At 36.8% G+C, this 13485-nt stretch overlaps 1 protein-coding gene across 2 annotated transcripts in view; it reads left to right on the top strand.

Annotated features, from left to right (window-relative positions):
* LOC109232953 (RNA polymerase II C-terminal domain phosphatase-like 1) overlaps nt 4599-13485 on the top strand; it is a 9892-nt gene continuing 1005 nt past the window's right edge. Inside the window, exons 1-17 of one of the 2 annotated variants that reach the window (XM_019398657.1) lie at nt 4599-4750; nt 5076-5382; nt 6283-6759; nt 7010-7220; nt 7318-7475; nt 7563-7633; nt 7877-7982; nt 8137-8220; nt 8429-9013; nt 9107-9170; nt 9836-9966; nt 10063-10116; nt 10401-10497; nt 11707-11942; nt 12023-12106; nt 13131-13196; nt 13289-13362. In XM_019398657.1, coding sequence (XP_019254202.1) covers nt 5095-5382; nt 6283-6759; nt 7010-7220; nt 7318-7475; nt 7563-7633; nt 7877-7982; nt 8137-8220; nt 8429-9013; nt 9107-9170; nt 9836-9966; nt 10063-10116; nt 10401-10497; nt 11707-11942; nt 12023-12106; nt 13131-13196; nt 13289-13362 — 2786 coding nt within the window. In that variant the 5' untranslated portion in view covers nt 4599-4750; nt 5076-5094. Of the gene's footprint in view, nt 4920-5075; nt 5383-6282; nt 6760-7009; nt 7221-7317; nt 7476-7562; nt 7634-7876; nt 7983-8136; nt 8221-8428; nt 9014-9106; nt 9171-9835; nt 9967-10062; nt 10117-10400; nt 10498-11706; nt 11943-12022; nt 12107-13130; nt 13197-13288; nt 13363-13485 lie in introns of both variants that reach the window. The other variant, XM_019398656.1, reaches the window with a different exon arrangement.

Here is a 13485-nt window from a genome sequence, read left to right as displayed (position 1 = left end):
CAAATAAGCAAACAAGAGGACTCACCATGGTTTTTAGTTTCCTAGCAACCCTTGGCCAAGTCACGCCAGCTGGGCTCCGCGTATGAAGAAGTAGAGACCAGCTTCCGGACCCAACCTTCGAGGTTTGGGACCGCACCAGGAAACCAAACAACTACACCATCGGAAAGGGGTTAGACCGAGAAAAAAGATGAAGTCGAGAAAGAAAAGGAAAAACAGGGCATAAAGTCATTATCGACAAACGTATACTTACGCTTCATATTCCATTATTCGGGGAATGACATACTCTCAGCAGGTATTAGGTCGAATGTCCTGACTCGGACAAACCGGCTCATCCACCCTCGATCTTTGTCTTCATCGATGCTGGAGAAGAGAGATTTCGTGGATCGGCATTGCAGCTTTATTAGGCCACCTCGATGGAGACGAGGACTATATAACCTGATCAGATGATCGAGGGTAAAGGGCATTCACTCGACCTATTTCGAGAAGAATCTGATCAGGTTGACGATGCGCCATAATGAAGGATATATCTGGCCAAGCGTCACTTGGTATTGTTGGCACAAGTCAAGAATGACTGGATCAATGGGACCCAGAGCTGGATCGGCAAGGCCCAACATGAATGGGTAGGTGTACACGCTTAAGTACCCTGCTTTGTGAGTAGTGATGTCCTCTTCAAGGGAAGGGATCACTACATCTTTGTTCTCCCAGTTGCCGTCCTTTTTCACCTGCTGGAGCTCATCTTTGGTTATCAAACAAATGTATCGAGAAATGGGCTCACATCGCCTGGTGTCGATACAGGTTTCTTGATTTTGAAATCGGAGGTTGTTTCGCACGACGGGGGAATACAGTCCTCGATACGAGGTGGCACCACCGTTTTACTTCTGGCCGGCCGCGATAATGAAGAGGCTTTTTCTTTTTGGGGAACAGAGTTAGATATTTTGACCATTATGGTGTGGATATTCAAAGAGGAAGGGTTGATGATGAAGTAAGGTCAGCTTAAAGAGAAGGATGAACTTAGAGAAGTTGAAAGAGCTAATGAAATTTTGAAAATGATTAGAGAAATAAAGTTTGTAAAAATTGTGAAGTTGGCTTATTTATAGAAGTCACTTAAGAGTATTGGGAAAGCCAAGTAGCCGACCGTCAACTGCCTCTAATTAATGATTTTGGGAACTGCACGAAAGTGACCTTTCAGTCACTTCAGTCGCTGACATCACGAGACTGACATCGGGATCGAGGCATCGGAGCATCAAAGATCAAATTGTTTCTTATCGACCTACTCTAAGAAATGCGGGGACTATCTGTATACGGTTAAGATCGTATGCTTTCGATCTATAGGCTCGAGGGGTCGCCTCAAGCCCGAGTTCAGACAAGGTCGAGTTCGAGCCCAATGGATCAGACTCGAGCTCGAAGACAGAATGCAATGCCCGAAGATAGGAGTACGAAGAATATCAAAGTCGAGTATGTTTGACCCCGAATAATGCCGTTACGAATTTGTAACGGAATGAGCAAGATTCCTGCCACGTCCCCAAGATCATGGCGCAAACCCCGGAATAAGATTGTACGATTCCGTACTAGGCGGTTAGACAGCTGTACCAATAATATTCCTTACTGTAAATAGAAATGTACTTTATTTAGGGTTTCCTTATTATATAAAGGGCACCCCCAATCATTTGTAAGATAATCTGATCATTGACAAAGAATATACTATCCTACTTTTCTCGCTTATTGTTCATCAGAGCTGTCTTTTTACTTTATTGTTCTTACTTTATTATTCTTGGTCCATCTCGAGGTCACTAAGCTCGAGGTCAACCGCTTAAGTAACACTGGTTTGTTTCATCCATTTCTTTCATCTACACGCTATATTTCTTGAATATTAATTGGTATTGAACTTAACCACATATCTTTAAAACTACAAATCAAATTTAATTGTTACTCGTATTTTCGAGGTAAACACGTTCCATGTACCATCCCTTTACCAGTAAGCCAAATACAGCCAAACTTCTCTATAACAGTATCGTTATATAACAACCATTCACTACAAAAATTAAATTTTTATGGAACCGATTTTCATGCTATGTTATAATATATGTTCTATATAACAACACTTCGCTCTAACATCCAATTTTTTTTAAAAACAAATAAAACTGTTATAGAGAGATTGCACTGTATATTATTTTTGGCAATAAGCCAGATATTTATCACAAAAAAGTAATATTTTATTGCACTTCTAACTTTAGCTTCATGTATTACGTAGATACATTTCTCTATATTTATGGACTATTGGATGGAATCATGATATTTCTTCATGGTAATGGTAAGTATTAATTTCAGCCCAAATTTAAGTGAAATATTAAATTTATGCTTGATGATAAATTAAACCTTTTTTTTTTTGGTTGGAATGAGATAAAATTAGGTTTGAATAACTTGAAAAGTGAAATAATATATTAGAAAAAGTAGTTTTAGAAAAAATTGACCGGCCAACAAAAAATGGGCAAGTTACACATTTGACCATTCATCCAGAAATAATTATATTCGCTAGCTAAATTTACAAAAATATATAGATATTATACATTAATATACAAAAATATATATTTTGTCGGTTATTATTTTTTGGAGCAACTATACTTAGTAGTTTTTCGAAAAAAATTCAACAATTTTTCTAAGAATGTGGATTCAAATGACAAGGAGTTCAATGTTACAAAATATTTGAGAAATGTTACGCTACTTAAATATTTATTTAAATTTAATGAGAACAACAACTACCAATTCAACCATTTTTTCTAAGAACGTGGATTCAAATGACAAGGAGTTCAATATTACAAAATATTTGAGAAATGTTCCACTACTTATATGGTACTCTCTTCGTTCCATTTTAAATGATTTTTTGATCTTTTTTGGTGGTCCATAATATTTAATTTTTCCAACTATTTTTAATGAACAAACTAAGGTTAATATGATCAATTATATTATTAATTAATGCCAATTTGGAAAGCCACCTTGGAATTGGATTTGGGTGTAATTGGGTGTAATTACACAGTTTGGCATGTTTGTTTGGCCAAGTAATTACTTGGTCAGCATGTAATTGGGTGTAATTGGAGGGATGTAATTACACTCTCCAATTCTCAAGGAGGAGGTGAGAATTGGTGGTAATTACACTGTGTAATTACAAGGTTACTTTTTATTTCTTTATAACTTTCATTTCTATTTTTTTAATTTTATTTTTACTTTTAATTTTTTTTTGAAATTTGAAATATATTTTTCTTTGTACATTATTTATCTGTTATTTCTCCATCTTTACTTCTTGTGATTCATGTAATTGCTTATATTTTATTTTTATTTATTTTGTTATTCTATTTTTTGAAACTACACCTCCTAATATTAGAAATGATGAGTCATTAACAAACTTGGCATATAGTGAGTGATGCAATTAAAGTAAAATTAATTTATTAAATATGATTATAAACTTATCATGTTTCCTAATCTTAAGTTGTAGTGAAACTTACTATTATTATGTTGGAATTTGACATATGTTAAACTTTTTTTTTTGTGCGTTTTAAAATTGTGCTATATTCATGGTTCCAATTTACTTGTTTTAGTATTATTGGCTCACATTGCATATTGTTCATTTTTTTAGTTATAATTGATAGATTAGTTTTGTCAAACATTTGAATAATGCTATGACATTATATTTATATATATTAATTTATTTTATCAAACATGAATTCAATAATGTTCTTACAAAACATATGTTTATAGTTTTGTAAGTATCTAAACTAAATATTATTAATTTAAAAAATATATATAAATTATTTTTACAATATTAGTTATAATTATACGATTACTAATTAATGTATATTCACGAAAAATTATACATCTTAAATAGCAAATATAATATCATTTATACTTGTAAAAATTTATAGGCTTTATTATATTAATTTGTAAGCTTTGATAATTACTTCTTTTAAAATTTAATCTAACTGTGTAATTACACTTGTGCAACCAAACAGTAAACTTGTGATTACACTGTAATTACACTATGACAAACAAACATGTCATTGTAATTAAATCACTGTGTAATTACTAGGCTGTGTAATTACTATCCTAGTAATTACACCAATTCCAATTACCTGGTGGCTTTCCAAACATACCTTAATATGTGTAAAAATAACAAAAAAAATCAGTTAAAATGGACTGAAGTAAGTAGTATTTATTTACATTTAATGTGAACAACAAGTACCAACTAAAGCATATTAAAAGAGATTTGACACTTGGAATATCTAAAATACAACAAATACATACCAAGCAATCTACGGAAAGATACCTTATTTACTTTTTCCTATAAATGGGTTCAGGTACCGATGGGTGCGTTTTGTTTTAATTAGTGTACTTCTTTTTCCACCTTATATACGTGACGTAACCGAAGTGCTTATCTGCTATAGTAAAAAAGAATCCTATTCCCACTCGCTTGTAAATTTAGGGAGTAATTTTTATTCAACAAAGGATCTTAGGTAATTTTCCTTATCCGAATTCAAGAATGAATATCTAATTAACACCGAATTTCGTTTTTTCTTCTTGTTTTTATCTATTTATATCAACAACATAGACATCTACATGTGGAAGAGGAAGAGAGAGAGAGGAGAGAGAGCGTGTACAAAATTGACCTTTCACTCTCTGTGGATCTAGGGTTTCACAACAATTGAGAGCCACCGCATCGTCATCTTCATCGCCGTACTACAACTACAACTACTATCAAGAAATCATCTAAACCCTAGCTTTAATCTTCTCTTAATTCTCTATACTGAAAACAACAACGACAACAAAAAATTCTGGATTTTAATTCTTCTTCATCACCATCGTTATCGTCATCATCTTCTATAAAAACCCTAAAATTCACTTTCTTTGGTATTCTTTGGGTAAATCTGGTATAGTCTGACTGAAACTTGAAAAATTATGACGTTTGATTAGTTGATTTGACTTTTTTTTCTTGGATTTAAAGCATAATTTCAAAGATCTATCGAAGATGATGAGAAACTGAAAGGATATAAATTGATTTTTATTTTTATTTTTTGTGATTCCAGAGAAAAAAAGGAAAAAAAAATGTATAAATCGGTGGTGGTATTGTATGAAGGAGAAAGAGTGGTGGGAGAACTGGAATTGTTGTATGGTGGTGAAAACGGTGTCGTATGGGGAGAGAAGGTATTAAGGATCTCTCACTATTCGCCACCAAGTGAGCGGTGTCCACCACTGGCAGTACTACACACAATTACTTCATCATCTACTACCGGAAATGGAATAAGCTTCAAATTGGAACCAACAAAATCAAAGTCGCTGTCCCCAGACTCGCCGCTCTTTCTTTTGCACTCCACTTGTCTCAGAGATAACAAGGTATAAACCCATTGCTGATTGCCAGTGTACCAAATTCAACTTGAAAACTTGAACTTGAGATGGTTAAAAAGGAAAAAAAAAACCTGATTGAACTTGAATCATTTCCAAGACTGACTAATTATGGTTTAAAAAAAAATCCTAGAACAAAATTTTAAAATGAGGAATTAAATTCTTGATCATTCATATTAAAAAATCAAAATCCTAATTGTAAGAACTGGACTATGGATAATATGGACTATGACCAAAATTGTTGCGAGGGAGATGCTAATTTGGCATGTACCCTTTTGCAGTTTTTCTTGAAATTTGGACTTTTGCAGAACTCCCTTTGCAGCTTTGTATCAAATTTGAGACCTACATGGGGTGGTGCAAGGCTAAGCCTTTTGATGTCTATTGCAGTCATGCAGTGTGAAGTTGAGAAAAGGGTTGGTTGATGGGATAGGGCTTTATTGTAGGATTTTAATTAAGGCACAATCTGTTCTTATATTACTGGACACGCTGAAGTTTCATTAAAGAGCTACTGAATCTAAGGGAGATTATTTTTGTTCCTGATTTCATCTTTTTTAAAAATACTAAGCTGTGGTCTTGCTAAAGGGGTCTATATTTAAGCGAAATCTCGAAGAATATGTGAAGTTCTTCTACGAATGGTAATGTTCTGATATGCTGAACATAAGAAAGTCTATGTTGAAAGTCTACTGTAAATGTTGCAAATGGATAAACATGCTGCAACCGTTGTCACAAATGCATCTTCCATGTCTTCTGTGAATGTGCCTTTTGTGGCTTAGATTTCCTGAGACATCTTTCCTTTTATATCTGGTATTTATTTGGGCTCTTTCTCTTTCCCATTTAAATATCAACTGCTTGCTTATCAAAATTATTACTGCATCCTTTCTGTTTATGCAGACTGCAGTAGTGTCACTTGGAAGAGAGGAGCTTCATTTAGTTGCCATGCAGTCTAAAAATTTTGGCGGACAGTGTCCTTGCTTTTGGGGATTTAAGGTTGCATCAGGGCTTTACAATTCTTGTTTAACAATGCTAAACCTTAGATGTCTTGGCATTGTATTTGATCTTGATGAGACACTCATAGTTGCCAACACAATGCGTTCATTTGAGGATAGAATAGAGGCCTTGCTACGGAAAATAAATTCAGAGTCAGATCCGCAGCGTGCCTCTGCTATGCTGGCTGAGGTCAAGCGTTATCAGGAGGATAAGATTTTTTTGAAGCAATATGCCGAAAATGATCAGGTTATTGACAACGGAAAGGTGATCAAATCTCAGTCTGAGGTTTTCCCAGCGTTGTCTGATAATCACCAACCTATCGTCAGACCCCTGATTAGGTTGCAAGATAGAAACATTATTCTTACTCGTATAAATCCAATGGTATGTGTATTTTGTATTCCCTCATCTTAGTACCTTCTTATCCTTGTTTTGTTAATTGTGCCATCTATGGTCCGCTGAGACTACTAGATGAGGAATGCAAGTCGGTTGTAAATCCTACCTTCAATGAAAGGGGTCCAGAGATGGGACTGTCTATTTCTCTTCCCCCTTCTTCTTTTGCGTTAAACTCTTTCAATGTGTGAAGCATCTTCCTTTTTTTGGGGGATGCATAATGAAATCTGTATCATGGCAGATCCGCGATACTAGTGTTCTTGTGAGATTGAGACCTGCTTGGGAGGATCTCCGAAGCTATCTGACTGCAAGGGGTCGGAAGCGCTTTGAAGTTTATGTATGCACAATGGCTGAAAGAGATTATGCTTTAGAAATGTGGAGGCTTCTTGACCCAGATTCAAACTTGATTAACTCAAAAGAGCTCTTGGATCGTATTGTCTGTGTTAAATCTGGCAAGTTTCTAAACTACCTAGCTTTCACCGGGGCCATCATTCTTTTTCTCTCTCTTTCTCTTTCTCTAATCACTACTTGCTCATGAATATGCTGTAGGTTTGAGGAAATCTTTGTTCAATGTATTCCAAGATGGAAATTGTCATCCTAAGATGGCATTGGTGATTGATGATCGCTTGAAAGTGTGGGATGAGAAGGATCAACCACGAGTGCACGTTGTTCCTGCATTTGCTCCATATTTTTCCCCGCAAGCTGAAGTATGTACTGGATTCTTCTAGTGTTCTGTTGAGGTGTTGAGCTAAATTATGTTAACATTCTGAAGCACTTGAACAATTTGACTGTAGGGCAACAATTCTGTTCCTGTCCTTTGTGTTGCCAGAAATGTAGCCTGCAATGTCAGAGGTGGTTTTTTCAAGTAAGTTTTTAAGAGACTCTAGCCCTACTTATGGGATTAAACTGTTTTTTTTTTTTTTTTTTGTGTTGTTGTTGTTGTTGTATTTTAAGAGATTCTAGAGATAAGCTGGTGCCAGTGACCTTTCTTGTCCAACTTATTTTATCTGATTGTATTTAGATTTGGTTTTCTCTCTGGGTTATATTTTCTTTTAAAAATCTGGTTGCACCTAGATGAGTTTCACTTGACTCCCCTGACTTTGTGCAGAGATTTTGATGAGGGCCTATTACAACGAATATCTGAAGTTGCTTATGAAGATGAAATTAAGCAAGTTCCTTCTGCTCCAGATGTTAGCAACTATTTGATTTCAGAGGTTTGTTAGAATGAAATCTAAAGATTTCCATTTCTCTCCAATAACAGATCTTAGATTTTCATGGTTATCTCCAATATGGATGATGAAATTTCGCACCGTCTTTAATTAAATGTTTATGAACTATGTATGAGAGGATCTGTTATTTGCTGGTCAGGATGATCCTTCAGCTGTAAATGGGAATAAAGATTCACTTGGATTTGATGGCATGGCTGATACTGAGGTTGAAAGGAGACTAAAGGTACAACATTGTAATGGTTGAGTGCTTTTATTCAGTTTGAGAATTTGTATTCATACTTTTCATGAGGTTCATAAGCGATGGATGTGCTTTTTCTGTTTCCTATTTTTTCGCTTCTACAGTTTATCGTTTCTTCTGGCATGTAGTGGAACTCCTGTTTTTTTTTGTGTCGAATGCTGTAGCGTAATATTTAGTTATCTTGACCTTTTAGGAAGCAATGTTGGCTTCAACAAGTGTTCCTTCTCAAATGACAAATTCGGATCCAAGAATCGCACCAGCTCTCCAGTACCCCGTCCCACCTGCTATTTCTCAATCGACAATTCAAGCGCCAGTGGTCCCTTTTCCTGCTCAGCATCTCCCTCAAGTGACTTCTGTTCTTAAAGCATCAGTGATTCAATTAAGTCCTCAGGATACAAGCTTGCAAAGTTCTCCTGCTAGGGAAGAGGGCGAGGTACCAGAATCTGAACTAGATCCTGATACAAGGAGGAGACTGCTTATATTGCAACATGGTCAAGACACGAGAGATCAAGTATCAAGTGAACCACAGTTTCCTATGGGGACTCCATTACAAGTGTCTGTACCACCGCGGGTGCAGCCACACGGTTGGTTTCCGGTGGAGGAAGAGATGAGCCCTAGACAACTTAATCGAGCCTTGCCTCCCAAGGAATTTCCTTTAAATTCAGAGTCTATGCATATTAACAAGAATCGGCCTCCTCATCCACCTTTTCTTCCCAAAATAGAGACCTCTGTCCCATCTGATAGAGTTCTTTTTGAAACCCAGAGGCTACCAAAAGAGGTAAATTATCTATTTGTTAACGGCCACAGCTTTGAAAATTCATTTATGAGGAACTTATGGCCGACCTGTGGTTTGTTTGCGTTCCTTTTCCAGGTAATCCCTAGGGATGACAGGATGAGATTTTCTCAGTCACAACCTAGTTTTCATCCAATGCCAGGTATACTCATGAATCATGCTTGAGATCACCATCCTGTAAAATCTTTCCCAACTGTTTTGACACTTTAACTTGGACAGTTTCTGATTGACCAATATTATTTCTTAGTTTTTAAGTTGCTATCCGAAAGCCTGTCAAGTACTGGAAATTCACAATAATAGATGCTTTAATTCAAAAATCCTTCTCAGAACTCAGACGTGGAAACAGCTAACTGACAAGCGACTGGCTATTTTACAAGAAATTACAAAGTTTGTGGGGTATGGACCTCCTATAACATCCAGAGACACAAAACTAAGCAGTCTGGGCTCATGCTTAGAGCTTTGGTTTAACCCCCCCCCCCTACCCCCCCCCCCCCCTAAAAAAAAAAAATTATTCTTGTAATGTCATTTGGTTTATAGGAGTGCGTATTTGCATGCGTTTTTCTGCCCATGAATAGGTGATGAGATATTATCATCCGTGCTGATCTAAGTAGAAGTGTATTATGCGTACAGCCTAATTAACTGCACTTTGTTCTAATAAAGTACACACATGAAATTTGGAAGAAAAAACAAGATAACAAACAGGTTTTTGATACTACTACTGTGTGAATGTCATTGGACGAAAGTCATGAAATAAGCTAAATCTATATTCAAAACATCATTTTGTGTTCACAAATTGTAGTTTCACAGGTGAGGAAGTCTCCTTGGGTCGGTCATCTTCCAGCAACAGGGATCTTGACCTTGAACCTGGACATTATGATCCATATTTAGAAACACCTGCTGGAGCTTTACAGGATATTGCATTCAAGTGTGGAGCAAAGGTACTCTCCCCTCTATGCCCAGTCATCATGCTGCACTGTAATATAGTTTCCTCCCTCTTTGTGAGGTCTCTGAATGCTTATGATAAATACTTGCAGGTGGAATTCAAGTCAGGTTTGCTTTCAAGTCCAGAACTGCAGTTTTCTGTGGAGGTATGTTGGAGCATTTATATCCGCATTCCACTATTCCAATGAGCTTTATGTCTCACTTTTACTTAATGGAACATGGAGCACAATCTGCAAGTTCCTATGGATCTTGCTTGTGTCTCTGGTGAGCTTTGTAAAGCCATGTTTCAGTAGCATGAACGTCAACAATTGATGTGCGCGTAATTGCTCGTCATCAGCTTTGTTAAGACGAGCTTCCTTCCTGATTTTCTGCTTTCTTTTTACTGAGGTCTAGCCATCTTATTGAATCGTGGTTTCTATTGCTTGTGTAGGTGTGGTTTGCTGGAGAAAAAATTGGAGAAGGAATTGGCCGGACGAGAAGGGAAGCACAGCGTCAGGCTGCTGAGGAATCTCTTATGAATCTGGCAGGTAAGTTGTGTTGTTGTCTGTCACAATTGACAGTAGGAAATGATTCGACATTTGCAGAAGTTGGCTTTACTGCAATTAGATCATATCTTCTTGTATTACCTGACCAAATATGTATTTCCATGGTCATGGAGTGTACTTTGAGCAAACGTGGTGATAGAGTGAAGTTCTGAACTGATTTCATTGTTGCTGGGAAGTATGAGTATTCCTGTGCAGTCTTCAGAGAGGGTTGGGGTTTTTCATTTTGTGCTGAATTTGGAGTTGTCTAAAGGATTCCTCAGTAAATGATGCCTCTTAACAGTGTCATTTTGCTTTGTGAATTTTGTTTGGTCTAATGGGAATATTATTTGAACATTGAGAATAAGCATGAAGAGCCCTGGTGGACATTATCAAAAAAGAAAAAGAAAAAAAGAATAAGCTTGAAAAGCCCCGGTGGGAATAAAAAGAGTCATGCTAAAAGGATTTCATGTCGCCGCGCCACAAAGTTCGATTTTTCCTACTAATTTACTAAGTTGTTCGTTACTCCAATGCGAGCTCTGACATTTATGCTTTATTTTCAGCTGATGTTGACCTTTATCACTTGTAAATGAGCCTCGCATCGCCTTTCCCTCCGAACCAGAATGACCCAAAAAAAAAAAAAAAGAAAAAGAAAAAAAATATAGGAGGTTTTGCAGTGTATATAGATGCTGCTTTTTCCTTCTTTCAGGAAGTCATCCTTCTAGTTACGTGTGCCTAATGCTTCAGTAGAATATTCTATGAACGATGTGTGTGATGACAGTTAACCAGCCCCTTACCCAAAAGAAGGCCAGAGAGAGAAGAAAGTTTCTTTCTTTAGTGGAACAGCTGGTGATCATATTACTTCATTTTGCTCAGACTTTTTTATGTTGATGTTAGCTGTTGAATCCTTGTGTTAAGGAAGTTTTGAGAGATATTATAGGTATCTAATGTGACCTATTTTGGTATAAATATAAATTAGCCATAAGATTTGTGGTTGGGGAAGATTGGGGTTAAGGGGGGATAACGAATTATCTTTGCTCTTGGTGATGATACCCATCTCTACTAGTCTTATACGGGACACTTGGTGCAGAGCGGTTTTTTTTAAATTAATCGGCAGTATGCAATATCTGGGGATTTTGATATTCATCGTGGTCAGATGTGAATGTTGCCAAATGTGTGTGATCTTTCTTACTTTTTTTCATATTGCATCTGCAGACAAATACTTGTCACGTCTCAAACCTGATCTCAGTTCCACAGCAGGGGATGGATTTAGGTTTCCAAATGCAAGTGATAATGGGTTTGTTGACGACATGAGTCCTTTTGGGTATCAATCATATCTCAAGGAGGATCGTGTGTCACATTCATTTGCATCAGAGCCTTCCAGAGTGTTGGATCCAAGGCTGGAGGTCTTGAAGAAGTCAGTGGGTTCAGTTGCCTCCCTTAGAGAACTGGTAAGATTTATAAGTTTGCTATTTTAGTGAGTTTTTCTTTGAGGTCTTGGATTATGCCATTGATTAGTTTGATTCTTCAGTGTGCGATTGAAGGACTTGGTTTGGCATTCCAAACTCAGCCTCAACTTTCAGCTAATCCAGGGAAAACTGAAATATACGCCCAGGTTGCTTATTTACTTCTCTTTCTTCTTTGCCTGTTTGATTGAAACAACACGCGCAGCTGTAGTTTTAGGAAGTCTTCCTTACATTTTTTCTACTCATGGTTTAGAGGCGATGTACTATTTATGATTTTGCACTAATTGTGATGTTGTGCTTTGGATCTTGGTCATCTTTTATCATTGGCATTTAGTGCTCTGTGTGTGTGTGTGTCTGTTTTATCTACCTGTTTAATAATCAGTTTAGAAAAGATTTTTATTAATTTAGAGACATCACTATGAGATTGCTTGAATATGTACAACAGAAGTTCAAGAGACGATCCCCCGCTAATCCTGAAGGGAGCTGATGAGATATAGCATTTCTGTTATTCTATTCAAATAACTTCTTGGTTGGTCTTGGCATTGTTCATTTAACCTTGAAGGCACTTTTGAAACTGTCGCACTTCAATGTGACTGTTTTTCCACTATTCTTCTCACATAGATAACATCTGTTGAGGATGAATATTGACTAGCCCACTTTTTTGCAACTTGTCCTGTGTCAATCAAACATCCATGCGTTGCCAACCAAGAAAAACATTCCACCTTGTGCACTATTTTTCCAGTATTTCTCCATGGCTAACTGTTCGTGTACATTCTCTCTACTGTAAAAGCTCTGACATAGTATCTTACCATAAATTCACCTCTCTTGTCTAGTCTTCGAAAACTGTCCTCATTGTTGTTGCCTTGAAATTCCTGCACCAACAGAAGAATTTTGTGTCCAGTGCTCTCTTTTGTAGGTTAAATAATGTTTAACGTTTAATCTGATATCGAGGTTTCTGGAAGGCATTGTTTGCTAATATTAAGGTCGATATTAGAAATGCATAGATGGTCGGTGGAGATATGGTTTGTAATTTTGTTTGCAAAGTAGTGATTCTCAGAGTTACAAGAAACAAGTATGCACTTAAGATGGCGGAGTTGCCATGTATGTTAATATTTTTTTTAGCTTGCTGACATTTTGCTTAGTTACTTGTGTCCCTTGGTGATAACAATACAGGTGGAAATAGATGGACAAGTATTTGGCAAGGGAATTGGTTCAACATGGGATGATGCTAAAGCACAGGTACCTTAGATTGTAGAGCTTACACTTTTAATTCCTCTTTGATCCCTTTTCTCTTTGGTTTAAAATTTTTGGCTGCACATTTGTCTCCCTAGGCTGCTGAAAGGGCTCTAGTTGCTTTGAAGTCAGAGCTGGTTCAATTTTCTCACAAGCGTCAGGGTTCTCCGAGGCAAGTGATTTCTGCCATTTGACTTTCATCCTAGACTAATGTATTTTGCTCTACTTGGAAGGCGATTTACTTATGTCGCCTCCCAGAGCGAACCTAAATGAAACTGTGTCTTAGGGGGGTTTG

This window comes from Nicotiana attenuata, chromosome 10 (genome assembly GCF_001879085.1).
Source record: "Nicotiana attenuata strain UT chromosome 10, NIATTr2, whole genome shotgun sequence".
NCBI classification, from domain to species: domain Eukaryota; kingdom Viridiplantae; phylum Streptophyta; class Magnoliopsida; order Solanales; family Solanaceae; genus Nicotiana; species Nicotiana attenuata.
Note: the sequence above shows the minus strand (reverse complement) of the source record. Positions and strands in the feature narration are given on the sequence as shown.